The sequence below is a fragment of the Doryrhamphus excisus genome, linkage group LG18, assembly GCF_037039965.1.
Source record: "Doryrhamphus excisus strain RoL-2023G ecotype Guam linkage group LG18, RoL_Dexc_Guam_v1.1, whole genome shotgun sequence".
Lineage (NCBI taxonomy): Eukaryota > Metazoa > Chordata > Actinopteri > Syngnathiformes > Syngnathidae > Doryrhamphus > Doryrhamphus excisus.
This window is the reverse complement of record NC_136374.1, coordinates 10,546,633-10,574,265: the sequence shown is the minus strand read 5'-3', so window position 1 is coordinate 10,574,265 and position 27,633 is coordinate 10,546,633. Positions and strand designations below refer to the sequence as shown.

Sequence of the window (27,633 nt, the reverse complement as noted above, 5' to 3'; positions counted from 1 at the left end):
GTCCATTTTGTTAAAGATTTTATGTTTCACATCATTAATAGTCGGACAGTAATTAAAAAACAGTACAAATTGGAGTTAATATATTAACTTTTTAAATTATTTATAACTTTCTTTACTACTACCTTATTAGTTAATGCATATAGTAATTTATCCTAAAAGTTCTGCAGATAATTTTATGACGCTACAGCATATCAAGCTTTCTAATGTAGTCCCCTGACATAGGAGCGACTGGAGTGACCCCCCGACCCCCACCCCGCTGACATCTGTGATGACATCACTGCTGAATATAAGAGCAGTTGGAGCCTTGCAGCGTAGATATCAGAGGCTTCCACCTGCTTCCCTCATTGTACTTTACGCATCTCGTCATCATGCGTGAAATTGTACATCTGCAAATTGGACAATGTGGCAACCAAATCGGCTCAAAGGTAATTAACCTCATGCAAAATTATTATTGTTATAATATAATTTAAATTGGAAATTTGTGTACAATGCAGAAAATAACAGTGAAATACCACACGGATCATTATATATCATTATGAATTTATTTTTTTAGTAATATAATTGTTTTGAAAAAATGTGTGTTGAATATTTTATTTTTTATTCTGTGTGTGCATTAGCAAAACCTATCTTCATTTTCAAATTGTACAGTAATTTGTATTAAAAAATAATAATAATTCAAAATACCTAATAATAATAATGACATTACCCTGATATGTATAAAAATGGTTGACAGAATAAAGAATTACTAAGAAGTAATAAAAAGAATTAACATAATTAACATAACAAATTCATAACATAATAAGAATAACATTAACTATAATAATAATAATGATGATATTATGATTTATATAAAATATTGCGTAGTATTAACGCACATTGACACAAATTGACACAAAATGCGGTATCGTGGTGCCAATAACAGTGAGTGACGTTGTTTTCTGGGCAAAGATAAGAGCGACACTGGTGAGGGTGTGACATTTTTATCATTGGCAGCGTAAAACAAGAAAGAGGAAAAACAAGATAATACGACTAAAGCGACACATTTGACATGTCCGCTTGTTTTGACACAGTTGGTATCGTTTTGTATGAATAGTACACAAGATGCTGCGTGTGTGTGTGTGTGTGTCACATACATATATATGCATATGTACAAATACGTATCACTCTAAAAGTCTTACTTTAATGTTGTTCTTCATAGTTCTGGGAAGTGATCACAGACGAGCATGGCATCAGCCCAACCGGCATCTACGATGGAGATAACAACATCCAACTGGAGAGGGTCAATGTCTACTTCAATGAAGCACATGGTCAGCCACTTTTGTTTATAGTAGAGTCCAAGTTATTAACAATATTAAGAAATGCTAAAGAAATGTCCATTTTGTGTCCAGGTGGTAAATATGTACCCAGGTCACTGCTGGTGGACCTAGAGCCTGGCACCATGGACAGCATCAGGGGAAGCCGCATCGGTGCGCTTTTTAGGCCAGACAACTTCATCCATGGTGAGCTGCAATTGATTGGAGGGATTTTGGTGATTTTGATGAACCGCCATTTTAAACACAAGGCTGCTGGATGCTGAGCACTCATTACATTTTAAAGGCAGCGACTGCCATCTTGTGAAGATAATTAAACTACATCAGGAGGTTACCTACAACCACATTCAAAAAATAAATGTTTAGCCTCAACAAAAAAAAAATCAACGCAACAGTTTCCATTAGTCTTTCTTAGTTATGACAACTTAATTTGAAATTGCTTTGAACCAACAAACAATATTGCATTGCACAAATTAGCTTTTCCTCTTCACTCAAAGCCCATTTTAAGTAATGCTTACTGAATAATTGTTGTCATAGGGACAAGTTTTTAAGTTCGTAACTCAAAGAAATATCTTAAGTCAACTGACTTAATCATTTTATTCAAAGTAGTTTAATTTGTTGTCTACTTAATTATAATAACAATGCACACAACTTTTTAAGTAGCAGTAACTTAATATATATATACTATATATATGTGTGTGTGTGTATATATTATGTTACCAAGCTAATTTTATTAAGTCATGGCAACCTGAATTTTGAGCTTTTAAGCTTACCAACAATAAAATTTGAGAGTATATGACATTCTAAATTAAGTTCATGTAAGCCAACATTATTATTTGAACATAACTTAAAAAATAAAGTTAGCAACTTAGAAAGTTTACCTAAATCAATTAATTACATTTTTTACATTGCATTCATGTATAAAATCAAGTGGTGATACTCTGAATTACTTTTTAGAGTGCACAGAGGAGCATTTGAGTCTTTACAGTAACCTTAAACTTGTATAAAGTGAATGAAACATGTTTATTTTGTCCATCCAGGCAACTCCGGTGCTGGCAATAACTGGGCGAAGGGCCACTACACAGAAGGAGCCGAGCTGATAGAACAGGTGATTGATCGAGTGAGGAACGAAAGCGAGAGCTGTGACTGCCTGCAAGGCTTCCAGCTGGTCCACTCCCTCGGTGGCGGCACCGGCTCCGGTATGGGAACCCTCATGATCAACAAGATCCGAGAGGAGTACCCTGACCGGATCATGGCCAGCTTCAGTGTCATGCCCTCCCCTAAGGTCTCAGACACGGTGGTGGAGCCCTACAACGCCACCCTGTCGGTCCATCAGCTCCTGGAGAGCACAGACGAGACCTTCTGCATTGACAATGAGGCATTGTACGATATATGCTTCCGTACGCTTAAACTGACCACGCCCACATACGGGGACCTCAACCACTTGGTGTCCTTGACCATGAGCGGGGTTACCACCTCACTGAGGTTCCCTGGGCAGCTCAACGCAGACCTGAGAAAGCTGGCGGTCAACATGGTACCGTTCCCCCGTCTTCACTTCTTCATGCCGGGCTTTGCTCCGCTGACGGCCCGCGGAAGTCAGCAATACCGAGCCCTCACAGTGCCTGAGCTCACTCAGCAGATGTTCGACGCCCGCAACATGATGACGGCCTGCGACCCCAGAAGAGGCCGCTATCTCACTGTTGCCGGTGTCTTTCGTGGGCGGATGTCCACCAAGGAGGTGGATGAACAAATGCTGTCCATCCAGCAGAAAAACAGCAATTACTTTGTAGACTGGATCCCTCACAACGTCAAGGTCGCCGTATGTGACGTGCCGCCCCGAGGCCTGAAACTGGCCTCCACTTTCATCGGCAACAACACAGCCATCCAGGAGATATTCAGTCGAATAGGTGATCAGTTCTCCCTGATGTTCAAACGCAAGGCCTTCCTCCACTGGTACATTGGCGAGGGAATGGACGAGTTGGAGTTCACCGAGGCCGAGAGCAACCTTAACGACCTGGTGTCAGAATACCAGCAGTACCAAGACGCCACAGCTGATTTGGAGTCAGAATTGGAAGACGAAGAGGAAGAAGCGCCCTTGAAGGCCGTGGCCACAGTGGTTCAGTCTCGGATGGAAGTTCAAATGGAAACAGTGACAGAAACAAGTAGAGAAACTGACGATTAAGGAAAGACTGTGGGTACGTTGTCTGGTTAAGTATAAAGATCTTTTTCTAACAATGTACTTATACTGTGTGATGTACTTTGACACAGAACACCACACACTTAACCATCTGTCCACCAACTATTAAGAGGCTAGTCCCCAATACCAACCAATGTGACCTGATGTAGTACCAGCACTGGCCTGTGAGAGGCAGCAATGTGCCTCAGTGAACCCAGACTGCTAGAGACTAAAACTGAAGAAGCGATTAGGCTAGCTGTAAGCTTACCTGGCAACTCCATTGTGGTCTCTTCTCTTCATTGGATGATTTGTAGGAAAGGAATCAGGACCAAAATTGCCTATATTATAAAATAATATATGTATGCCGCTTTAGAAAAATAACTAATATATATTATACGATTAGTCCAGGGTGTACCCTGCCTCTTTGCAAAAGACAGCTGGGATAGGCTCCAGCATACCCGTGACCCTAATGAGCATAAGCGGCATACAAAATAGATAGATGGAATATATATTATATATGTCTATCAAAAAATGCTACTACATGGTGCTGTGGAATATGAATATAATTGTACTTTGGTTGCATGGATTGTATGCTTGTAAGATACCTTCATAGCCATATAGGATTCAAATCAATGGAGGGGTATTTTTGGCTGTATATATATATATATATATATATATATATATATATATATATATATGCATTACTGTCTTTGTTTTAATTAATCTGCATTTAATTTGATTGTGTTTAAAATGTTTCTGAAGACCTCTGCGTCCATTATGTAAGTACATATATAATCATATAATGAAAAAGTCTTAATGTTACTACAATGAAGTTGCATTTTTGCTTTAAAAAAAGTTGTAAAATATTTTTCTATATTCTACAATATATAAGATATTCTGTGTTGTATTTTTTATTCTTCCAGTATTGTTTTTCCAGTGAATCCCCAACAGAATTCAATTACAATGACTAAAAGATATTTTTAGTGTAACAGGACTCTAGGACTAACGAGAGTGATGGACTGTATTGGAGCTGATAGTGTGTTCTGGCTGTCTGTCATGTCACTCCGTTTCCTCCCACTGAGAGAAGTGGTCTGGGACTTTGAGATTAAACATCATATTGCCTTCAGTGTCTGTGCCATGTTGATAAGCTTGAATAGTTTGAATAGTTGGTGCAAATGTTTCTGCAATAAAGTTGGCTAGATTCTTATATATTTTTTATTGTGTTGTGGTTAATTATATCCAAAAAGACTACACAAATTGTGAATACAAAGAAAAAAAAGAAAAAAGTGCAGGCTTAGCTGAAAAATAAGGTTTTGCATTGGAATTAGGACTCTTAATGATAAGGATTGCCACTTTCTACTGAGGACAACAAGGACACAAAGTCCTTGGTGACAAGGACAATGGCCCACTCAATAGAAATCCACACATAATTCCAGCATCGGAATAATCAGTTAAAATTTGGTCACATTGAAAAGCTGGAAATATTAAATATTTACAAAATATTTATATATTTTGTAATTGCCTTGAATATGTAATTCAATGCAAGAAAACATCACTATTTATTGTACTTTTAGAAATAATACACCTATCATATGCACTGATTGTGTAAACTTGAGCCCATACTATTTATATACAAATATTTAACTTTGTAAGTCTTACATATTAAAAATACTTCCTAAATGCTGCTTGTGATTTTTTTTTATTCTTGCTTTTCTTTTTGCTTATGTATTCTATACTATATTTCATACTCGTGTGTTGCGTAACTCTACAGTGCACCGTAATTTCCCTCCCTGGATTAATAAATATATCTTCATTCATTTTTGTGTCATGAGTAACCACTCCTGTCCTTCCAAGGTTGCAGAGAACTGTCAACTTTCAACTTGCAAAATTGTGTAACACTCAAGGTTACCACGTTTATGCTTAACGTTTAAAGTAAAAAAAGCAACCCTAAACTAAACTGCTATTATTTGACAAATGAACACTTCAGCTAAAAATACGCCTTCCTGTGCTGTTATGCAAGTGTATTTTCATTACTGTATCAGTTGTCATGCGCCATGTTTAAGCGGTGTAAAAAACCGGAAGTACGTCATGACACTGGACATGTGACAACTACATACAGGAAAAGAGAGGGAGGAGACTACCTACCTCTGTCTTGACTGGAACCCGGCATCACGAAGGCTTCAGTGCGACTGATCACGCCGGCGAATCACTCCATCTATCTTCAGATATCATCAGTCAGCTCGGGGCGCCATGAAGATTTGGACATCTGAACACATATTCAAGTGAGCCATTACTATCATACCTTGCATAACACATATTGCTGCTTATGTAATGTGTATATAGCCGGGGTGCATTGATTCTAGCCAACCTCCGGCAATAAACAATAAAAAGTATATGATAATATAATAAAGTGTCAATATTGTGGATGGCATTATACACGATGCTAATCCGTGTAGCGTAAAAACAGAATTACTTGCCTTAGCTATCTTGCTAGCCGGTTAGCATCCTTTGCTAGCATGCTAGTGTTGCCAGTATATACTTGTCGCCAGTCTATAAATGCTTACAATCTCACACTTGTAACAATATGTTACGAATAGTCGTACCAAAACGTGTATGATAACGAATTCGGCGTCGATATTGCGTAAGCAGCCGGTTCAACCTTTCCCCTACATTTTCCCCGTCACTGCGTCTGTGACGTCACCAGCCAGCAATGGTCGCAAGTTCATGCGCTTCCATGGAAACCAGCACTCAATCAATTCAGACTTTAGTTGCAAGAATAATACCATGCGTTTTTTGTCCATATTTACTCTCTTTTTGACCATTCTGTTGGTGACTTACTAGTTATCCAAGGGATTATATGTGATTAAGAAATCAATAAAAATATATCCTGCAGGTCTTTCTACTGTTTGTTTTTTTTTGGCAGGAAGGAGTCTGTAATACAATATTAGCATAACACAAATTATAGTTATACAATTAAATTGTCAAAGAAATATCATATTTTGTTAATTACAGTGATTTAATTCATTTGTATTTATAACCTTTTTTCTTCAGAATTTAGGAGATATTGCTATATATGAAACATGTTTGTAGTTATATTTAATCCCCCCAAAATGTGTCCTGTTTTCATAGTCACCCATGGGAGACGGTGACCAAGGCTGCTATGCAGAAGTACCCCAACCCCATGAATCCCAGCGTTGTCGGTGTTGACGTTTTGGACCGCAGCATCGACCAGCACGGACGCCTCCACAGCAAAAGGCTGCTCAGCACAGAGTGGGGTCTTCCGTCTATCGTTAAATCTGTGAGTGCTCAAAGCTACTGTTACTAACTCTAATATGAACCTTTGTCGGCTTATTAAAAGGAGCAAATTGTGACCACAGAAAAAGTTAGCTTATGAAAAGTATCCATTGTGGTCCTCACAGTGTGACTGACCTTACAATGCTATTTCTGTCCTTGCTCTCTGACTGTAACATAGTAGCGGGTGCCATTTTTGTCGTCGCTAAACTATAACCCATGACGCCATGTGATGTAACTTTCCGACAGGTCACGAGAACGTAGGGGCCTTCAAATTCGTTCACACCCATCTCTTGTTTCACAAACCTTGTGACTTCTGAAAAGATGACCCGTTCAAGCGTGCTAAGGCTGTTTCTCCTGTTCACGCATCAGTCTGAACGCACGTTATCCAATCAGCCGCTGTTCTTAAACGCTGACCTCTGCGTGAACGTCCTAGCATGTGCTGGTCGTCTCTGACAACATCTATGAATAGCCGTCTTTTTAATTCCTGCCTCAGTCAGTGATAATGTAATCAGATTGTCTGGAATCAAGACTGTGAGACTGTGTGTGCATCATTTAGATGTCTTTATCCGACTTGTTTATAGTCAATGTTTTCAATGGTGTGGATATTTTTCAGTTTACCCATTTTTTTTTGATATTTCAATATGGAATTTTAATTTCACTCGTCCAAGGATGTGAAGTCAAACATTGATTTGTCTACAAAAAAAGTTTGTTGTTTATGTAGAAGCTTTGTTTCTCTGTTTATGAGGGCAGAAGAGCAGAAGAGTGGTGTAAACAGAGCTTGCATTATTGTCGGCGTGTACGTCTATGTATGGCATATTAATGTTAAAATAGCTGTCCAGTATATCAACCAAGTGATAAACGTAGTGAGGATGTACAATAATCTGATATTGATCTTTTTTTAATGCCATACAATCAACTCGCATTATGTTTGAGATATTACAACAAGGAACTTTCCCAATGCTAACGGTGCTAACGGTGAGTCTTATTATTGCTTCCACCATATTGTCCACCATATTAGGTAATGAGAATGTCAAGGTGACTATAGGGGTGTTATTTAATATCTACGGGACTCTAACAATATTAAAATGTTTGTATAAGGTCATAAATAGGTTTCTATGCTCTAACCAAGAAAATGTTCAATTTATTAATATTGAATACTGCACGGCGGTCGAGTGGTTAGCGCACAGACCTCACAGCGAGGAGACCTCAGTTCAATCCCACCCTCGGCCATCATCCTGTGCATGCGTGGGTTTTTTCCGGGTACTCTGGTTTCCTCCCACATTCCAAAAACATGCTAGGTTAATTGGCGACTCCAAATTGTCTATAGATATGAATGTGAGTGTGAATGGTTGTTTGTCTATATGTGCCCTGTGATTGGCTGGCGACCAGTCCAGGGTGTACCCCGCCTCTTGCCCGAAGACAGCTGGGATAGGCTCCAGCACCCTCTGCGACCCTTGTGAGGATAAGCGGTAGAGAATGAATGAATGAATGAATGAATAGTGAATAATACTTTGTGGAAATTTGCCGAGCCAATTAAGCGCAATAAACAATGGACGACTGTAATTCAAACCTGCAAAGCCTGTTGTGACCTTACCAGTATTTCTATTTTTGTTTTTTTTTTACTAATAGCCATGCAACAAGCATGATTTATTCATTTTTTTTAACAGCTCATTGGCAACACGCGGACGTGCACGTACATTGAGGAGCACTCGGTTGTTGATCCTCGACAAAAGAGTTTGGAGCTTCAGTCCACAAATGTGAGTACTTATGTATGAAAACTTCTGCTTTTAACAAAGATGATGATCAGTTTTCACCAACACTGTCTAAGAGAATGTATTTATTATTAGTAATAATTATTATTATGACTATTATAATGACTATTCAGTGGTGGCTTCCCAACACCTTCTTTATCTGTTCCTTATTAATAATAAATAATAATAATACATTTGTGTAGCGCTTTTCAGAATACACAGATGCTTTACAGTGAAGAAAAATAAAGTTAAACATTAAAATATAACATCCATACATTCATTCAGAGCTAAAAACAAGGCTAAAAGCAGGGCACAGCAGTCGATAGCAGTAGATATTAAATACAGATTTAAACAGGTGGGTTTTGAGTTGTTTTTTGAAGGTGGGAAGGTCAGGGCAAGCACGGAGTAAATGGGGGCAAAGAATTGCAGAGGGTGGGGGCCCTATTCTTATTAGTTGCGGAATGAGGACGTGCTTATTGTGCTGTTTTGCTGCAACTTTTGATGATATTCTATTCTCCCCACTACAGATCACTTTTACCAACATGGTGTCAGTAGATGAGAAGTTAACTTATAAACCTCACCCAGAGGATGCTGACAAGTAAGTTTGTATGCGTGGATGAATGAAAACACACAGAACTGTTGATTGTTGTCACCCCCCCCCCTCCACATTGCAATTTATTAATTTATTCATGAATCTAAATTTGCCAGAACAATACTGACACAAGAAGCCATCATCTCTGTGAAAGGAGTAAGTCTCAGCAGCTACCTGGAGGGAGTTTTAGCCAGCACCATCTCCACCAATGCAGGAAAGGTGAGCACATAACGACAGTCATTGCTGTTATTATGCTAACAGGTGTTAGCATCAAATATTGTACTACATCACAAATACCAGTAGCATTTTTTTTTTTTAATTTTTTTGTAATTTCATACCCTGCAATGTGAACATAGAGCCTGAATCTTTCTTTTAGGGCCGTGAAGCCATGGAGTGGGTGATCAGGCGACTCAACACTGAAATCGAGGAGCTGGCAGCGACAGCGCGTGGGACAATGCGCAGCACCCCCATGGCCGCCGCCACCATCTCTGACCAATGACACCTCCGCTCCCTCCTACTGATCCACCAAAGGCGCTGATGTGGTGCTACTTCAAAGCTCCATTGTGGCAGCAGTCAGTGGTGGGTTCCAAAAGGGGGGGGGGGGGGCACACACTCAGGGGACATCATGCTGGGAACATGTAGCATGTGCTATCTGTGGATGCACTAAATACAGTGCCAAAGTCTCACCACAACCAGCAAAAAAGTACTGTTGTCAGGAATTCATTGGAGAGTGATGGACCACCCAGAGATGCATTGTCTTAGTCACAGTCATACATCCATATATGGACATAATTCCATGTATGGAGATTAGCAATAGACACAGGAGTGGTTTCATATCGGAATGGTTCTGTATGTCAGAGGACAAAACGATTAATAGCACAATGTATTTTACTATTAGGGTTATTTTAAATTTTTTTTGGTGTTGGAATCTCCTCTTCAACACGTTTCTGAGACCTCATTATGAACATTCTGTACTGGGTATCAGTATATAAGCTTGAAATGTAATTATTGTAGTTATTTAATAAATAGGGCTTTATTTTAACTTGTAAGAAGGGATCATTATGTTGCTGACGCTGAAGTGTATGAAGTGTCAAATTGATACCTAGAGAGTAGAATGGTTACATGGCTACGTATTGTACTTCAACAAGTCTTGCTGCTCCTCTGCTGCTGTATTCTTCTCTGTGCACTTCCAAACAAACGCAGTTGTGCACATTCAGAGGAAGCTGTCGGAGAGTGAATGTTTGAAGTACTTGAAGGTTTTCGTACTGTGATAGATTTTTTTTTCTTGGTGTATTTTTTTTTTGGAATGTCAACATGGATATTTATTCAAAATACATATTGGAAATTGTAACTTGTGCCTCTGTAAAAGGAAGTGGTCAAACTAACTCTAGAATGTGGTAATATAATAAAACTTTTTGATGACTTCTTTTGTAGAATGCCGTTGTCAGCTCTTTTATTTTTCTCATTGAAGCGAAAGCCCCAAAAAAGCCTCATGGGATCTCCCTTCTGGAACCAAACTCTGAGAGCCTGGACCTTGTTCCACTCTGCTGCAGAGGTGAGGCAACAAGCTAGTGTTGGTTTATTAAACCTCAGTGCACACGCCGCCATCTTGTGTAGCACAACTTGGCATTAGTGTATAGGCATATATAGGTAGTTTACAGGGACTCGTCGCGACAAAAACGTACGGCTCATGAGTTTTCTACGTAATGTAGTTCTGTGTGGAAAACCCCAAACCCTCTTCCCCACGTTTGTTGAAGTTCCACTTAGTGCCGGTAGATGACAGTAATGAGTCATTATGCTGCTTTGCAAACCCAAGACGAACGGGAAGACAGGGTGAGGGTATGAAGTGGAAAATCATGCAGCGTTCCGGAATAATGTTCAATTGTACTCATTTGTCAACAGGTGCGAAGAGAACTTTGAGATTAATAATTTTATTTTGATTTTATTTTATTTTTTGTTTTTCCCTACAGCATTTACAGTAGCATATGCGGGAGATATTCAAAGTAGACGATGATGTCATCTAGGGACTTATAGAACAGCCAATAGCTACTTTTCTTACTGAAAAGTTGGCAACAGCCGTAGTGTTCTGTACATACATAGCCGTCGGCTACAGCTGGAAGCTCCTTATCTCGGCCTTCCCTCGGCGTTGTTTACGTTTCTGTGCAACCTCTTGGCCGTCCTTGTCATGTAAGACGCTCATGTTAAATAGAATGCAACCGTTAGGTCTGATGAGTGACGTTTTAGTTAATGATGGGTCGTTTAGCACAATTAGCCAAAAACATCGTGACAGTACACTGCACATTATAGCAGCCAAATCCAAAAATGCACGCCAAAATCTTATCAATTTGGATGTTATCTTTCTTGTCTCACCTGTGTTGTGACAGCTTATACATTGTTTACTTTACAAATAACGGACAAATGAAAGAAGGAAGGTTAACATCATGCATTACGTGATTTTGCAAAGCCCTTTGTGTACAGCTGTGCAAGTGAACGTTACACACATTGATAATGTTTGCATTGGTTTTACGTAAGTTCACGAACTCGAGATACAACCAGGAAAACATGTAATTTTATTTGGATTCCTTAAAACTAGTTTTCAACTGCTTTGGTAGCATGACGCATCATCACCCTTCAATGAGAATGAGTTTAAATTAGTTTCTAAAAGTCGTTATAATGCAGTCTAAATTTGAGGTAGTGCAAAATTACAAACATGTAACATGTTTCATTATCAGTACAGCAGCAATACTTTTTTTAATCCACAAATGTGTGAAAAGTTTTTCAGTACGTGTTATATTTGGGGGGTTAAATCAGAGCATTTACACATGGGCCAGATGATAAGAAATTGGTCATTAAATATTACCGTAATACTGTACCTGGTAGTCTACATTGTGGGCGGAATTTTCCCATTATCACAACATGAGCTCTCGCGCTATGCCGGACTCTCGGTGTGTAAGCTAGTTAGCTGTGTGTCGGCCGGTTCAGGTGCGTTCAGGTACATCAAAGACCCCGTGGACCCCCACTGTTGGTGGCTCCCATTAGTTGAGAATCACTGACGTAAAACATAATTACCATTGGTGGTACATAAGCTCAATTAAATGGAAAAATACAATTTGTATTAAAAAAATAATTCAAATAAAACTTCCATCATTTTTCTATGCTGCTTATCCTCACTACGGTTGCGGGTATGCTGGAGCCTATCCCAGCTGACTTTCGGTGAGAGGCGGGGTACACTGGTCGTCAGCCAATCACAGGGCACATATAGACAAACAATCAATGTGGGAGGGAACCAGAGTACCAGGAGAACACTCCACACAGTAAACTCCACACAGAGATGGCAAGCGGAGATTCTCCTTAAACTAACTTGTTCAAATATTAATGTTGAACTTGCTTGCAAGTCAATTACTTGCAAATACTATGCTAAATATTTATGAATTCTAATTTGATCAGGGTACCAAAACACATGACTTAATCTCAAATATAGAAATACAGCACTTTTCATGAAACAAATGTCCAATAATACATGTATTTATGTCCTTATGTACAATTGCACTTTTTTTTTGTCATTTAAATTTTTCTGTAATTTTACCAATAGCTAATAAATATAAAGGGGAACTGTACTTTTTGGGGAATTTTGCCCATTATTCACAATCCTTATGTGAAACATGAGCACATATTTCTTTTCCTTTTCTGTGCTTTATAACACGAGAAAGAGAGTTAATTTCAGCTAGCTTACAATGCTGTTGTTGTGTTACACCTATTTTGACTATGAAGCCTTCTAAAAAATAAACCTCTAACAATGTTGCATGTTTGATATCCATGCTGTGATCATGCATTAACACGTACACTGATGATAACATGTAATAGTTGCATGATTTTGCCCTATTTTGATGATTTAAAACACTACCCAATTTTTTTTTGGAGCATTGATATTAGCAAGCTAACACGACTCCACGCTAACCGCTCACCTCAGCATCATTCACAGACAGAAGAGTGGATACTGAACTCTCGATTTTGCTACAAAGACTCAACAAGATGCTTGTTTGCCGTCAGAATTTTTTACCTAAGGACTAGAGTACACGTCTTGTGCTGGAAGACACAGCCATTTTTTTTTCATTTCTTTACATAATATGCACTGCTCATAAAATAAGATATGCACGTATTCATCGAATTTCAAACCTTTTGTCACCTTAAATTTGGGATTTGAAATATACCAGATTGATAATAATATGATTATTATTCTGTTTTACCAACATGCCTCCCTCTGTTGTGGCTTTCACATCCTGTTTGACTGTCATCACAGAGCTTAGGCTAACAACTTTGCAGCAATGCAGTGTGAAGAATGAAAAGAAAGGGAGTGCCACTGCGGCGCTAGCAATGTGGTAAGTCCAAGTCAATCATTACACGTAGAGTACACAACTTTTTTTTTTTTTTTGTCTTGGATCTGACTTTTGAAACGCTGCTAATATTGTACACACGCGACAGGCTGCCATTGTAGTTGAATCCAGGTACGTAGCTTCAGGAAGTATTATTATTCCACTGTTGCAAGGTTGATTACATATGTAAAACTAAGCTAAACCAAGTTTATTGACTATGACATTTGTTCTCTTACTGGGGCTTTGGAAGGTTTTCTGTGTTCACTTTCTGCCAGGGTTGTGTTTATGTGTCCTTTATCATTAGCCTGATGGAACAGGTTGCCTCTCTGCACTGAAAACTAAAACCTTGACTATCACTTTTTCCCCTCTTAGGCAATTCCATTAAGCCTCGATGGCACGTCTTCTTTCTCTGTTCCGGCCTCAAGTGTTTGTGGCTGTGCTCGGAAGGAGGAACATGTCACTGGACTATGTAGCACGCGAGGTGTTCATGGCGGCGGTTGAGGCCGTGCAGCCCGACGTGGTGGTCCGGCAGGCTTTGCAGCGTAAAAACAACTCGGTCATCATCGGAGGCCGGAAATTTCTACTCCAAAACAACGTACGCGTGGTGGGCTTTGGCAAAGCCGTGCTAGGTATGGCTACTGAGGCAGAGAGGATTGTGGGAGATCACCTGGTGGGAGGAGTCATCAGCGTACCGCACGGCATCCAGGAGACCTTAAGGCAGCACGGCAAAGAGTAAGCCAAAGCAACACCACATACTACAACTACGAGTGGCAATAACCACAGACCAGAAAATAATATTAGTCATCATTTTATAAAAACACCATTGTCACATTACTAAAATAGAAAAAAAAATCATTTGACGAGAGGAAATTCATACATTTACAAGAAAAAGGATTTTATATAGTATTTTATATTAATTCATAATTCAGGGCGGTTAGCGCGCAGACCTCACAGCTAGGAGACCAGGGTTCAATTCCACCCTCGGCCATCTCTGTGTGGAGTTTGCATGTTCTCCTTGTGCATTTGTGGGTTTTCTCCGGGTACTCCGGTTTCCTCCCACATTCCAAAAACATGCTAGGTTAATTGGCGACTCCAAATTGTCCATAGGTATGAATGTGAGTGTGAATGGTTGTTTGTCTATATGTGCCCTGTGATTGGCTGGCGACCAGTCCAGGGTGTACCCCGCCTCTCGCCCAAAGACAGCTGGGATAGGCTCCAGCACCCCCGCGACCCACGTGAGGAAAAAGCGGTAGAAATGAATGAATGAATGAATGTAATTGTAAAAGAATAAAGTGACAAGATAACAAAATACATAATTTTATGTGAAATAATTTGCAATTTTCTGGTAAAACTGACAATATTGTTTTTATAGAAGTTGTTTTGAAAGAAGAAACAGCAACAGCTTACAACAGCAAAGACATAAGAATTTCCTGATAATAAAGTCATACTCCAAGAAAGAAATCTGGATTCCTACAAGAGTAAAGTTGGGAATATTACGAGGAAACTTAACAGAAATTAACTCGTTTTGACATAAAGATTATAAATCATGAGCAAAATTTCCCAAAAAACTGCAGTTCCCCTTTAATAATGTTTATTATTAACTCCTGTAACATTTATGAACTCTTATAAAGTTGGATTCAGCACCTGGAAGTCCTCCTGAGCACCTCCTGTGACCAATCATAGCGACGTGGGCGTGCCTGGAGGCGGGGCATGGGTAGAATAAATTAAAACAGAACGTTTTCGCAGAATGCACAAAATCAAAAGAAATACAGCTGGAATAGGTGCAGATTATGGAAGATCTAGAAAGCTTTCCGTGGTGGTCATTGTGTGTAGCTGCTCTATAGGAGTCCACAACTCAATACAAAGGGCCATATTAGTACTACTATTACTTTAATTATTATAGTGTGAATGTAGAGGCAATGAAGACTCTTGCTGTCATTGCAGGCAGCTGCTGTTAAAAGAAAGAAGCCGCATCAGAGTCATGGAGGGCGCTCAACACAACCTGCCTGACAGTGACTCCATGAAGGCGGCCGAGTGCATCGCTCAGTTGACGAGTACCCTCACAGACAAAGACCTGCTGCTTGTGCTCATCTCAGGTAAACGTCTTAGTTTTCTCCTGTAGCTACATCACATGTATGATCCCCTACTCAAAATGGACTCACCCCTCCAGGTGGGGGTTCTGCATTGTTACCCGCACCCATCCCTCCAATAACACTGCCAGAGAAATTGAACATCACTCGGAAACTGGCGGCGGCGGGTGCTACCATTCAGGAGTTAAACACGGTACGGCGTAGCCTCTCTGTGTTAAAAGGTGGAGGACTCGCAAAGTGTGCTCATCCTGCTCAGGTAAGTCATCCCTTTCTGTGTATTCTCATTGTTTACTCGATTAGTAAGTAGGATTCAATATTAATAAAAATAATATTTTTGTAGTTAGAGCGTACAAAACATCTTAGACTTTTTAAATATGGGATTTAACTTGATTAGAGATCCGTAGACATTAAATAACACCCCTAAAGTCACCTTTACACTCCTATTATTCTTTGTTAATGCCACATTACACAAGCTAGGGATCACTGCAAGATGGCCGCTTCTAGTATAGCAAGCATTCATTCATTTTCTACCGCTTATCCTCACGAGGGTCGCGCGGGTGCTGGAGCCTATCCCAGCTGTCTTTGGGCGAGAGGCAGGGTACACCCTGGACTGGTCGTCAGCCAATCACAGGGCACATATAGACAAACAACCATTCACACTCACATTCATACCTATGGACAATTTGTAGTTGCTAATTAACCTAGCATGTTTTAGTTCACCTCTTCAATTTACTTAATTCATTCATTCATTCATTCATTCATTTTCTACCGCTTTTCCTCACGAGGGTCGCGGGGGGTGCTGGAGCCTATCCCAGCTGTCTTCGGGCGAGAGGCGGGGTACACCCTGGACTGGTCGCCAGCCAATCACAGGGCACATATAGACAAACAACCATTCACACTCACGTTCATACCAATGGACAATTTGGAGTCGCTAATTAACCTAGCATGTTTTAGTTCACCTCTTCAATTTACTTAATTTCGCACTTAAAAAACTGTTTTAAACAGAGTGGGGAAGAAGGACAAAGAAGCCAAATCTTACCACTTCCACATGGATTTGAAGAAGTTTTTTCACTCATATCAGAGACATGGCTGCCTACATGCAATGTGAAGGTCATGTGATATAACATCATGTAACATCATCAATGCAACATTACTGAAGCCTAGCGACCTGAATACTACATATAACCTGTCTTTAGATATTGTTTGACTCACGACGATCATTGGATGGGTGGTTAGCATGGTTAGGAGATCAGGAAGACCAGGGTTCGAATCTTCGTTTGGGCATCCGGTTTCCGCTCACATTCCAAAAACATTCATTCATTCATTTTCAACCGCTTATCCTCAAGAAGGTTGCGGGGGTTGCTGGAGCCTATCCCAGCTGTGAGGTCTGCACGCTAACCACTTGTCCGTCGGGCAGCCCCATTCCAAAAACATGCTAGGTTAATCGGTGTCTTTCTTACGGTGGAGTCATGAACACAGACCTCAAGTGAGGCCTGACGTTCTTTCGATGTTGTGGGGTCTTTTGTGACCTCTTGGATGAGTCCTTGTTGTGCTCTTGAGGTGATTTTCCAGCACACTTGAAACCGCTTTATAACCTCTTCCTGACTGATAGATCTCAATTAATCTGAGTTATGTTTTAATCAGGGGTGTAATCCCTTTTCACACAGGGCCATGTAGATTAGGATTTGTTTTCTTCCTTAAAAATAAAAAGTTTCATTTAAAAACTGCATTTTGTGTTCAGTTGTGTTGACATTGACTAATACGTAAATTTGTTGGATGCTCTGAAACATTTAAGTAGAGCATAGAAAACATCTTTATGACTTTTTAAATATGGGTTTTAACTTGATTAGAGATCCGTAGACAATAAATAACACCCCTAAAGTCACCTTTACATATGTGGTGTCTTCTTCACAGGTGGTTGCATTGATACTGTCTGATGTGATTGGTGACCCACTGGACCTGATAGCGAGCGGCCCCACAGTGGGGGGCCAGGTGTGGCGTGAGGATGTGCTGGCTGTTCTTGAGCGCTACAAGCTGCTAGACTCTGCACCCGCTTCTGTGAAGGATGTGCTTGGGAGACTGCGTCCGCGACAGGAAGTTGAAGAAGACAAGGCGGGGCATGTGCTCAACGCTGTGATCGGCTCAAACAGCATCGCCCTCCAGCGTGCGGGTCACCGTGCACAGGAATTGGGTTTCAATCCCGTTGTGTTGTCACCAGGAGTGTGTGGCGATGTGCGGTCGGTGTCCCATCTTTACGGCCTCCTGGCACGTTTCGCCTGTTCCAATGAGGAACCTCTGTCTGAGATTGCAGCAAAGGTGCTGAAGCTCGGGCCCAAGGTGGGCGTGGAGAGCACAGACCTGCATCGCACCATGCAGAGCTTGGAGCAGGCCCGTTCGCAGGGAGGGATCACATGCGTGTTGGCGGGAGGGGAGCCCACCGTGGAGCTGACAGGTAAAGGGCGTGGAGGTCGGAACCAGGAGCTGGTGATGAGAGTGGGACTGGAACTGAGAGGTTTGCAGCTCCCGCCTCACGGTCCTGTCTTCCTGAGCGGCGGAACGGACGGTCAGGATGGACCCACGGAGGCGGCGGGGGCTGTCACGGATGGAGGGCTGCACGAAAAATCCCAAAGACAAGGCCTGGACATCTCCAGCTTCCTTCATAACAACGATTCCTTCACTTTTTTTAAAAGCCTCTCTGGAGGGCACAACTTACTTGTACCAGGATTAACCTGCACCAACGTCATGGATGTGCACGTCCTGATTATTCCACCAAGTAAAACACATTGACGTTCATTAATTTCACAACACAAACATTAACTACTTGATTTGATCATCCTTATTTGCATCCATGAAAGTGTTTAACTTATCTTCAGTATTGAAACCAGACACTTTAAAATGAAAGTGAAGTTTTCCATAAGCTCCCGTGATAGATCTGCTTTTTCGCATTCATATTTTTATTCATTGTTGTGAAGTCACAACTAATTCATTCTATTATGAAGCAACTTTATCATGCTGAACTTGAAATATGACAATGACATGACGACTATATGAAGGAATATATACTATAGAAATAATGTATATGTTACTTCAGTAGTTTCTGAATAATTAGTAATTATGTGATTACTAAGAATTGCACTGTTATTTTGGAAAATGAACATTTTAAAAACTTTGAGAATTTCATGTTTTTGATATAGGCTGCACGGTGAACGAGTGGTTAGCGCTGATAGTGTTTTAGGTATTTTCATTCATACATTTCATTAAAGAAACAATCATTTCTAAATGTTCCTAAATGTCTCAGTGTCACTCACAATGCCTAAACTACTCCCTAGTAATGTTAATTTATAGTACTAGTACTGTGTTTTGAAACGTTAACGCTAGGTTATAATCATGCCTCACACGTGTATTGTTGGTCCCGACCTGCCTAGCACACAGCAACATTATTCTCTGCCTGTGGGAATGGGGCGCTAGTTCCGATCAATGGGTCTGAAATCAATGCGCCTTGGAAAGACGTTCCGGTAATGTTTAAATCATCAAAATATAGCAAGATACAGTAAGTATGACATGTTATCATTAATGTATGTGTTCTTGCTTGATCATAGCATGTATATAAAATGATAAAATTTTGTTAAGAGGTTTTTTTTTTAGACGGCTATGCAGTCCCAATGACGTGCATTGCTAGCTACCTCATATTAACTCAGTTTTATAGCATTATAATGCACAGTAAAGGGAAAGAAATATGTGTTTGTGTTTCACATAAGGATTGTGAATAAAAAAATGCAGTTCCCCTTTAAAAGCCTTCAATTTTCCCAAAAAATGATAATGTGCCATATAATTTGATTAATTTTCTATACCGCTTATCCTCACTAGGGTCGCGGGATAGGCTGGAGCCTATCCCAGCTGACTTCGGACGAGAGATGCTGATATTACAATATTGTGAATAAAGTGAGTTTACGCTGTTCTACATAATGGTTCAGACTTAAATGCCACATCCGTAAAAGGATCAGAGACACAACAGTTTAAATAAATTGTGTATTTACAAGCGCTTGTCATTGTGGACTTGATGACCCTTAATTCTGAAGGTGCATTCACTGTCCCTGGGCCTTCTTATGTTCATAAAATTGTCCTGTTAATCTCTGTGAGTCTTGAATGGTTCTCCCGCTGCGCTCCCCCTGCAACAATGGCATAAGTTCATTATATAATTGTTGTATAGTTTTCTTCAAAAACAGCGGCTTTTGGTGGTATTCGGACACGTACCATCGTCCCAGGCCAGGTGTTGTGTCAGGTGTCCCTCCGTTTTGTCCACTACCTTTGAACGTCGATGACAACATCTCAAATCAGCGAAACATGCTAGCCAAGCTAACTAGTTTGACGTTGAATGTTCTGGAAATACTCACCTTGTCTGTAATACATGTCATTCACAGTGTTCCCATAAACCTTCCAAGCGAAGTGAATTGCTACAAGACTAAAAATCAACCAGCTGAGAAGGATTTTAAATATGGACACTCTCATGTCGTTGGCGAGCCAGTCCTCCACGAATTCCGACAGAAACGATAAGCAGCTGTCAGCGATACGGGACAAAAACTCAAAATCCCAAGGTTCTTCCATAATGTACGGTAAATGTCAGGCTTTTGTTGAATAGCCGGGTAAAGACCCGAGTATGTTTAAAATATCATAAAACATCCCTCTCTTGGTAGCACCACCAATCCTAGGTCGCCATTTTTCTCTGCTTCTTACGTTTATTACGTAACATATTCTGTTGGCTACAGTGTGACGCAATTTACGTAATTTTTGTACGGGTCGGTTCACTACAGTGACGGGACAAATATAACGTAGCATTTAATCAACATTTTTGTGCAGTTTGTTTAATTTGTTTATTGTGAAACAGTGTGACATCATTTTGAAAATATGTGAAACATGAAAACGTCTTAAAAAAATATATACACATATATTTTGCTACTGTTTGGGAGGGGGGAGGGGCCCATCGTAACAAGCCACATGATTGGCCAACCAACCGTCAACGTCACTGAATGCGGATGTCTCTAAGGGCGAATGCTTGTTTTCTTAAAAGACCCTTACCAGCACCAGCGACAGTTCATGTAGCACCCCAACCTTTCAGCCGAACGCAAAATCGTAAGCGCTACTCTTCATGTTGCTTTTCTAATTACGCAGTATCTCATTTGTGATCACGGTTTAAATCCGCGGCCATTAAATCCAACTGTGTGTGCCGCTTGCAGCAGCCGGTTATGCTAGCCGCTGTTAACAACAACCAGTGAATTAATATATATGTTAAGAATTAAAAATAAACACTTTAACGCGTGTGAGTAACAGACAAACCTTCTTCAATGTTAATTATTAAATACACGCTAGCCCCATAGCTAACTGTTTGAATGACGTGTGTGTGTGTTTGTGGCGCTATTATCTACAGTGCATACCTGGAGTGAGAAAAATTCCAGTCTGCTCCATGTAGTAATTCCTCTCCTCCAGCTTTTCCTTGTTATCATGTGACACCGGGCTAGTTAGTATAATTGCTGCTATTCATTCATTGTGTCTTGGGATGCCTTTTGTAACTGCTTCAATGTTACAACCACGGGACATTTGTTACAGTTTAAGTTGTTATTATACTTTATAGTGACTGCTATGGTATCATGGAGAATGACAATCATCAAGAAGGAGAGGACCAAGGGGTTAAAATGTGTCATCCACCCTTAGAAGGCGACACACCAGGTAAAATGACGAACACTAACAGGCTTAATTTCATTACCATTTGCTTATCAAGTTACTATTTTCATTTTCTTGCCTTTTTAGCAGTCGACACTCTGGCAACCTCACTTTCTCTTTTGGGGAATCACATGTTTCCTGACCTCGTGGCAAGAAAAGCAGCTAACAAAGAGGAGCCCACTGATTCCCTGCAGTCAGATGTTCCAACAGAAGAACTCACTTTGGACTCATCTCTTTCTAACATGGCGACAAAACTGGAAAGCGAGGAGTCTCAGGGTGAAATCTCCACCTTGGAGGAGGACAGACTGACAGAAGACGGTGCTCAAAATGACCAAAACGATTCCGGAGCGTTTGTCATCACCATGCTGGCCAAGGCCAAGCTGGAGGAGCAAGGTCTTGGCTTGAAGGGGCGATCGTCTCCACTAATGGAGGTGGGCACGCAGGAGTCTCCAGCTTTTGTTTCTCACCGTGACGAGGATGTGATGGCCGAGAGCTGGCGGCAACACAGGAAGCATGTTTTTGTTCTAAGTGAAGCAGGCAAGCCCATATATTCGCGATATGGCAGTGAGGAGGCTCTTTCCTCCACGATGGGCGTCATGATGGCGCTGGTGTCCTTTGTTCAAAGTGGAGATAATATTATTCGCTCAGTCTACTCAGGTGAGTAAACAAAGATGAGTACACACCTTGCAGTTCCGCAAAACCTACTAGATGTTGTGAAGAGACAGTGCTAAATGTTGGAATTCATGTTTCTTCATGAACCGCAGCTCCCCTGATGCTGGCAGCACTAATGCAACCCCAGATCATGATCATGATATTATCACCACCATTATCTTGTTTCTCACTTGTGTTGCCAGCTAGAATTTTGGCTGTAGTACTGTACAAGCTGTACTACTTATACTATAAAGTATATCCAAGTTTACGTTCTATACAATTGTTTCTTGATAAGACATACTATGCTAGCTGAAATGTGATGATGTACTAATTTTTATGAGATAGTGTAACTTCTCAGACAGTGTCATTCTAAAGCAAGCTGAGTTTTTGATGCAGTTGTCCATGGTGGTCTTCCTCTCAGAGGAGCACACTGTGGTGTTCCTCCAGAAAGGTCCTCTGGTGCTGGTGTGCGTCTCCAGTAGCCGCCAGTCAGAGCAGCAGCTACGCAACGAGCTCCTCTATGTCTACTACCAGATCATCAGCATGCTCACGCAGGCCAGCATCTCACGCATCTTTGAACACAAGAAGAACTACGACCTGCGACGGCTGCTGGCGGGCTCCGAGAAGATCCTGGATGGTCTTCTCAACCTGGTGGACTCAGACCCCAGCTTCTTGTTGGCGGCCGTGCACTGCCTCCCACTCGCCTCTTCTCTCAGGGACTCGCTCAGTCAGATCCTGCAGAAGGCAATCACCCCCAATCTGGTGTTCTCCATTCTCATTGCCAAGAACCAGCTGCTCACCATCGTGCAGGAGAAGGCCGTCATTGAGGATGCCCGCCTGGAGCCCGCTGACGTCCACCTGCTGCTCAACCTCATCGGCGCCTCATCCGCCTTCCAGGCAGGCGAGATCTGGACTCCCATCTGTCTACCGCTTTTCAACCCCGACTGTTACTTCTACGCGTACATCTCCTACCTGGACCCCCCTGAGTGCACTGTGTGCTTGTTGCTGCTTTCCACGGACAAGGAGGCCTTCTACGCCGTGGCCGAGTGCAAGAGAAAGATCGAGGAGGCTATGGCGGCTCAGAAGTCGCTCAGCCTCATTGCCAAGGTGCAGTCGTACAGCGTGAGCCAGGTGGGCGTCTCTGACCTCAGGCACTTCATGTACAAGCCTTTTGATGTTCCTGACAACCACCGCCAGCTCACACAGTTCACCAGGTGCGGGTCTACTTGTCCATAAAGCCTTATCTTGATGTTCTAGAGCAGTGTTTCCAAACTTATTCTCTTGTATAAGTGCAACAGTGGATACAGATACACAGGTTAATTATGTTCCTTCTGCCATCTAGTGGAAGAACATTTAAATGCTAGGTAGATGTATAGATGACATCTAAGTAAATAACACATGATCTGTCAGCACAGTGGTTGGGAATCAATGCTTTATAGCATTCCATGTCACTTCCAGTACATCATACAATGTATGTTGTTGTGGTCAGCCCAGAGATGGAGGCCCCGTACAGCAGTGAGGAGGAAAAAATGAGACTGCTGGACCTTTACCGTTACATGCACAGCCGCATCCACAGCACCTCCAGACCCCTCAAGCTCATCTACCACGTAGCCGAGAGGGAAACACTGCTAGCATGGGTATGTATTTGTGTCCTATAACGGACGTCAGTCATAACAAACACAATTTCCCACAAAAAATATAGGAATAATAATAATGGCAAAAGAATGAATGTGTTCTAGGGTAAAGCATTTTTTTAACTGCACAAGCCGTGTGTTTAGGATTGTAAAAAGTTTCAGCATTTTTAATCATATTAGTGTGAGAAGTTAACCACTACAAAACTACCAAAACACTGGTAACTCGTAATACTTTGATAACAAGTGCAAACAGGGACATCTACATCTGAGTTGGCTCCTCAGATGGCTCTTTGTGACATTTTAAAAACTGACACAAAGAAGCAACAAAATTAGATATATAATGAAGTCCCCAACCTGACTCGGTTACTTTTATATTATGCTATATAGTCAAGCGGCACAGTTTGTTTCCCTAACATTTTGCCTCAGTATATGCTCCAGCATACCCTCGGAACGCTTGTGAGGATAAGCGGCATAGAAAATTGAAATTGCAAACTCCACACAGAGATGGCCGAGAGTGGAATTGAACCCTGGTCTCCTAGCTGTGAGGTCTAAGCGCTAACCACTCGACCGCCGTGCAGCCCCCTTCTACAGAATAATTTAGCAAAATCAAGATCCCAAACTACCATATTTTCCGGATTATTAAGTCACACTTTTTTTTCATAGGTTGGCTGTTCCTGCGACTTACACTCCAGAGCGACTTATAAATGAAAAAACTGTTTATGTTCTATAAACCTTTTCTGTTCATGTTTATTTTTTGTGTAGCTGAATAACCATTGTGTTAGTATATCTTACACCTATTCAGCCTGTTCTCTATTTTTTTATTGTTAGAACTTGCCTTCCAAGAGGATGTAATGTCTGTTTTGGTCAAGTAGTTTAGTAGTAGTAATAGTTTAGTAGTACCTTGTGCGACTTATACTCCGCAGCGACTTATAGTCCAGAAAATACGGTACGTACCCTACATGTTGCTGACTAACTGTCCTCACAGTTTTGATGGAGTGCATTGTTTTCTGTGTGTAAAATGATTATTATTCGCTGTAATGTATTTTGTGTTAATATTTTCGGGTGTCTGGACCCAAACATGATAGAGTGAACGCACACTAAAGTGGACCCTGCTAGTCAAAAGTTTGGAGAAAATTCGTCATTCAAAGTGAGGCAAAAACATTCGAAAGAGGTGGCTGATATTATAGTTCACGAAACGTAATGGCTAGTGGTCGACATGGAAACTGCTATGATTTTCTCTGTCATCCATCAAAATGACATATGGTTCATTCCTGTGCTGTAGGTAACGAGTAAATTCGAGCTGTACACCTGCTTCAGTCCCCTGGTGACCAAGGCGTGCGCCATCACGGTCATCACCAAGCTCCTCAGGTGGATCAAGAAGGAAGAGGACCGCCTCTTCATCAGGTACCCGCCCAAGTATTCTACCACACCAAACCCCAGCAAGAGCTCACGGGGTGCCAAGTCGGATCAGCACGACTCCACAGATAACGGCTTCCTGTCTCTCTTATGAGACTCGGGAGATGAAACGCTACCTTTCCCCCACACTATTTAATTGTAAAGAAAGCGTTGGCATTTGGGTGATTTCATGCAGGAAGCCTCAGCGCCAAGCAAGCAGAGGTCGGGGAGTTTTAATTTGAGATGTTAGGAAGTGATGACAAAGCTATTTAAGAATTTTTACATTGTTTTATTATTAGAGTCATCTCATGGATTATGAATGTATCACAGGGGAGACTTCTTTGCCAGGATTATGCAAACCCAATGTGGCGTCATAATTCATAATAAGTCATGAAATTGATTTGTTTTAACCATAAATGCAAAAAAAAGCAAAATAGGAACCATTTGCCTGTTACAACCCATCAACTGTCTACTACCATTTTTAAGTGTTCCCATCACACAGGGCTCTTTCAATTGGTGCACTTCTATGCTACACTTGGCATTTGGAGTGACATGCATGCTAAATGCAATATGCCGACAGTACCTGAATGTTGCAGTCGCTTGGTTGGAAGTCACTAACATTGACAGCAATTGACTTCAAAAAGGAAAAAGCAGAATAAGAACTGTAAACAGATAAATATTGTAGTTGTCATTTCTGGTAAGTGTACAAAAAACAGCACTGCATTGTTAAATTGCCACCCTCTGGAAGTTAGTATGCAGTGTACATAGTATACATATTGAAGTGTGTGATTTGGAACACAACCTTTGTTTCACTTCCACTTATCCGACTTTGAGTGCCGTCAGTACCCGAATGCCCCAAATGATGAATGTGTAATGGATCCTAACTACCTAATCAACCGAACCGAAGCACTGCAGTGTCAATATTGGCACCCCGGGGATCTAAATACGCAGTTTACACTTCAATATGTATACTTGTGTACTTAGTTCCTGAGTACTTGAATTTTGACAGTGTAGTGCTGTCCCAAATCCATTACTGATGTTGTGCATTCATTCATTAATTTTCTTCATGAGGGTTGCGGGGGTGCTGGAGCCTATCCCAGCTGTCTTTGTGCTGGACTGGTCGCCAGCCAGTCACAGGGCACATATAGACAAACAACCATTCACACTCACATTCATACCTATGGACAATTTGGAGTCGCCAATTTAACCTAGCATGTTTTTGGAATGTGGGAGGAAACCGGAGTACCCGGAGAAAACCCATGCATGCACGGGGAGAACATGCAAACTCCACACAGAGATGGCTGAGGGTGGAATTGAATGCTGGTCTCCTAGCTGTGAGGTCTGCGTGCTAACCACTCGACCGCCGTGCAGCCCTGACATTGTGCACTTACCGGAAATGACGATCGCAATGTTTATCTGCTTCCTCCTCTTCTCTCCTTTTAATTGTGAATTGCAACCACTCAAGTTAGCCTCTCTGTTCTGCTATGCAGCCAATATGGCGATGATGGAGGTTTGTTAAGGACACTTACCATTTGGGGTTTGTTGGGTGCAACATTCAGGGACTGACTCGGACTACATTGTGCAGCACTACTACTGTGAAGACACTTGTGCACTCAAAATGCCAAGTGTAAGTATGGAAGGGAATTGGAACGGTCATAAGATTGTGGAGTCCATGTCTGTTTCTTTCTGTAGTGAATTCAGGATCCTTTTGTAAGTTTTTGTAAAAATCACGTTAAAGTCTTAACAGAGTCTTATGTCTATGATAGTATTAAGAAATAAATGCACAAATACAGGAGAGTGATCTTATTCTTGTATAACATGGTCTACCTCATGGTGTGACATTACCTTTTCAATTTGATACCTTTCTTTTTAGGACCGCTAATCTACTTTTCGCCTTCCTTTGATCTAGATGAATGAAATCTGTATTGACGACATAATGTAGTTCACTTAAAACAGAGTTCTTCCCCAAGTATGGAATGGATGGAATTGAATTTGATACAGTTGTAAGTCTTAAAAAGTATGGAAAATAGAAAGTCAAGATCAGAAAACTATTCATATTCAACACTGTTAACACTGTTCTGTTTTCTAAAAGATAAAATGAATAACTAAAAAATAATAATCATGGATTTAATCAGCGCTCTAAGGCGTTTGCTAAGGCAGCTAATATGTTTGTGTGAGAGCACACAGTACGTCCCTAGCAAACATTTGGCCAGCCTGACCTACATTACCAAGATATGCTGACATCATGGGATACATTCTCAGAATAATGAAAACAAAGGATTAATTCTATTATTTATTTACTGTAAGTTGTGGACTATTGAGTGCACCTGAATATACGTATATACCGCACCAACCAAAATTAAAGAGAACTATTTTGTGCATATATATAGGCAACAATTGTCTTTAAGCCGCAGATGTCCATGTTGTAACATTTTCACAGACACTATTATGGGATGCCACACACGGAGAATAGTGTTCCATGTGATTTTTGTGTACCTTATTGTTAAGTTTTACCAATCAGAATAATAACAGAGAAGTACTCTTTCTGAAAATGTACCCGCCAGAGCAATTTAGTAAAATAGCAGGAAATTCACACAGCCTGCAATTTCATTTTTTAAAGTATTATTCTAAATGCAGTCCTAGGAGGGT

At 40.9% G+C, this 27,633-nt stretch overlaps 5 protein-coding genes across 7 annotated transcripts; 4 read left to right on the top strand and 1 right to left on the bottom strand.

Moving 5' to 3' along the window:
* Positions 1-290: 290 nt before the first annotated feature.
* On the top strand, positions 291-4,385 carry tubb1 (tubulin, beta 1 class VI). 2 transcript variants are annotated; one of them, XM_058054277.2, is made up of 4 exons: positions 315-425; positions 1,199-1,307; positions 1,389-1,499; positions 2,351-4,385. In XM_058054277.2, exons 1-4 carry the CDS (start codon positions 369-371, stop codon positions 3,490-3,492), a joined length of 1,419 nt encoding a protein of 472 aa, XP_057910260.1. In that variant the 5' UTR covers positions 315-368; the 3' UTR covers positions 3,493-4,385. The 2 variants fall into 2 exon arrangements, with proteins under 2 accessions (XP_057910259.2, XP_057910260.1); XM_058054276.2 differs by having other exon boundaries at positions 291-425; positions 1,199-1,499.
* Positions 4,386-5,594: 1,209 nt separating this feature from the next.
* LOC131105860 (PRELI domain containing protein 3B-like) lies at positions 5,595-10,570 on the top strand. Its single transcript, XM_058054281.2, has 6 exons — positions 5,595-5,768; positions 6,616-6,784; positions 8,448-8,537; positions 9,059-9,129; positions 9,240-9,342; positions 9,500-10,570. Exons 1-6 carry the CDS (start codon positions 5,737-5,739, stop codon positions 9,620-9,622), a joined length of 588 nt encoding a protein of 195 aa, XP_057910264.1. The 5' UTR covers positions 5,595-5,736; the 3' UTR covers positions 9,623-10,570.
* A 379-nt stretch (positions 10,571-10,949) lies between these two features.
* glyctk (glycerate kinase) lies at positions 10,950-19,619 on the top strand. The gene is made up of 6 exons (XM_058055739.2): positions 10,950-11,310; positions 13,424-13,502; positions 13,869-14,228; positions 15,441-15,592; positions 15,667-15,842; positions 17,501-19,619. Exons 3-6 carry the CDS (start codon positions 13,888-13,890, stop codon positions 18,371-18,373), a joined length of 1,542 nt encoding a protein of 513 aa, XP_057911722.2. The 5' UTR covers positions 10,950-11,310; positions 13,424-13,502; positions 13,869-13,887; the 3' UTR covers positions 18,374-19,619.
* On the bottom strand, positions 19,602-20,353 carry tcta (T cell leukemia translocation altered). The gene is made up of 3 exons (XM_058055741.2): positions 19,981-20,353; positions 19,841-19,892; positions 19,602-19,755 (listed from the first exon to the last, which is right to left on the bottom strand). The coding sequence occupies exons 1-3, from the start codon at positions 20,189-20,191 to the stop codon at positions 19,713-19,715; spliced, it is 306 nt and encodes a 101-aa protein (XP_057911724.2). The 5' UTR covers positions 20,192-20,353; the 3' UTR covers positions 19,602-19,712.
* Positions 20,354-20,599: 246 nt separating this feature from the next.
* Positions 20,600-27,539, top strand: mon1bb (MON1 secretory trafficking family member Bb). 2 transcript variants are annotated; one of them, XM_058054753.2, is made up of 6 exons: positions 20,600-20,716; positions 21,216-21,310; positions 21,395-21,961; positions 22,377-23,169; positions 23,445-23,592; positions 24,872-27,539. In XM_058054753.2, exons 2-6 carry the CDS (start codon positions 21,232-21,234, stop codon positions 25,097-25,099), a joined length of 1,815 nt encoding a protein of 604 aa, XP_057910736.2. In that variant the 5' UTR covers positions 20,600-20,716; positions 21,216-21,231; the 3' UTR covers positions 25,100-27,539. The 2 variants fall into 2 exon arrangements, with proteins under 2 accessions (XP_057910736.2, XP_057910735.2); XM_058054752.2 differs by having other exon boundaries at positions 21,392-21,961.
* The last annotated feature ends 94 nt before the right edge of the window (positions 27,540-27,633 follow it).

What these genes read in the sequence shown, in the direction of transcription:
- glyctk (XM_058055739.2), top strand. Translation starts at nt 13,888, where the DNA reads ATGGCACGTCTTCTTTCTCTGTTCCGGCCTCAAGTGTTTGTGGCTGTG. An exon ending in TTAAGGCAGCACGGCAAAGA is followed by an intron (nt 14,229 to 15,440) that starts GTAAGCCAAAGC and finishes CTGTCATTGCAG; the next exon opens with GCAGCTGCTGTTAAAAGAAA. An exon ending in GCTGCTTGTGCTCATCTCAG is followed by an intron (nt 15,593 to 15,666) that starts GTAAACGTCTTA and finishes TCACCCCTCCAG; the next exon opens with GTGGGGGTTCTGCATTGTTA.
- LOC131105860 (XM_058054281.2), top strand. Translation starts at nt 5,737, where the DNA reads ATGAAGATTTGGACATCTGAACACATATTCAA. An exon ending in ACATCTGAACACATATTCAA is followed by an intron (nt 5,769 to 6,615) that starts GTGAGCCATTAC and finishes CTGTTTTCATAG; the next exon opens with TCACCCATGGGAGACGGTGA. An exon ending in TTCCGTCTATCGTTAAATCT is followed by an intron (nt 6,785 to 8,447) that starts GTGAGTGCTCAA and finishes TTTTTTTAACAG; the next exon opens with CTCATTGGCAACACGCGGAC.
- tubb1 (XM_058054276.2), top strand. Translation starts at nt 369, where the DNA reads ATGCGTGAAATTGTACATCTGCAAATTGGACAATGTGGCAACCAAATC. An exon ending in GCAACCAAATCGGCTCAAAG is followed by an intron (nt 426 to 1,198) that starts GTAATTAACCTC and finishes TGTTCTTCATAG; the next exon opens with TTCTGGGAAGTGATCACAGA. An exon ending in GCCAGACAACTTCATCCATG is followed by an intron (nt 1,500 to 2,350) that starts GTGAGCTGCAAT and finishes TTGTCCATCCAG; the next exon opens with GCAACTCCGGTGCTGGCAAT.
- tcta (XM_058055741.2), bottom strand. Translation starts at nt 20,191, where the DNA reads ATGGAAGAACCTTGGGATTTTGAGTTTTTGTCCCGTATCGCTGACAGC. An exon ending in TGACATGTATTACAGACAAG is followed by an intron (nt 19,893 to 19,980) that starts GTGAGTATTTCC and finishes CGACGTTCAAAG; the next exon opens with GTAGTGGACAAAACGGAGGG. An exon ending in ACACCTGGCCTGGGACGATG is followed by an intron (nt 19,756 to 19,840) that starts GTACGTGTCCGA and finishes CCATTGTTGCAG; the next exon opens with GGGGAGCGCAGCGGGAGAAC.
- mon1bb (XM_058054752.2), top strand. Translation starts at nt 21,232, where the DNA reads ATGGAGAATGACAATCATCAAGAAGGAGAGGACCAAGGGGTTAAAATG. An exon ending in CAGCTCACACAGTTCACCAG is followed by an intron (nt 23,170 to 23,444) that starts GTGCGGGTCTAC and finishes TGTTGTGGTCAG; the next exon opens with CCCAGAGATGGAGGCCCCGT. An exon ending in GGGAAACACTGCTAGCATGG is followed by an intron (nt 23,593 to 24,871) that starts GTATGTATTTGT and finishes CCTGTGCTGTAG; the next exon opens with GTAACGAGTAAATTCGAGCT.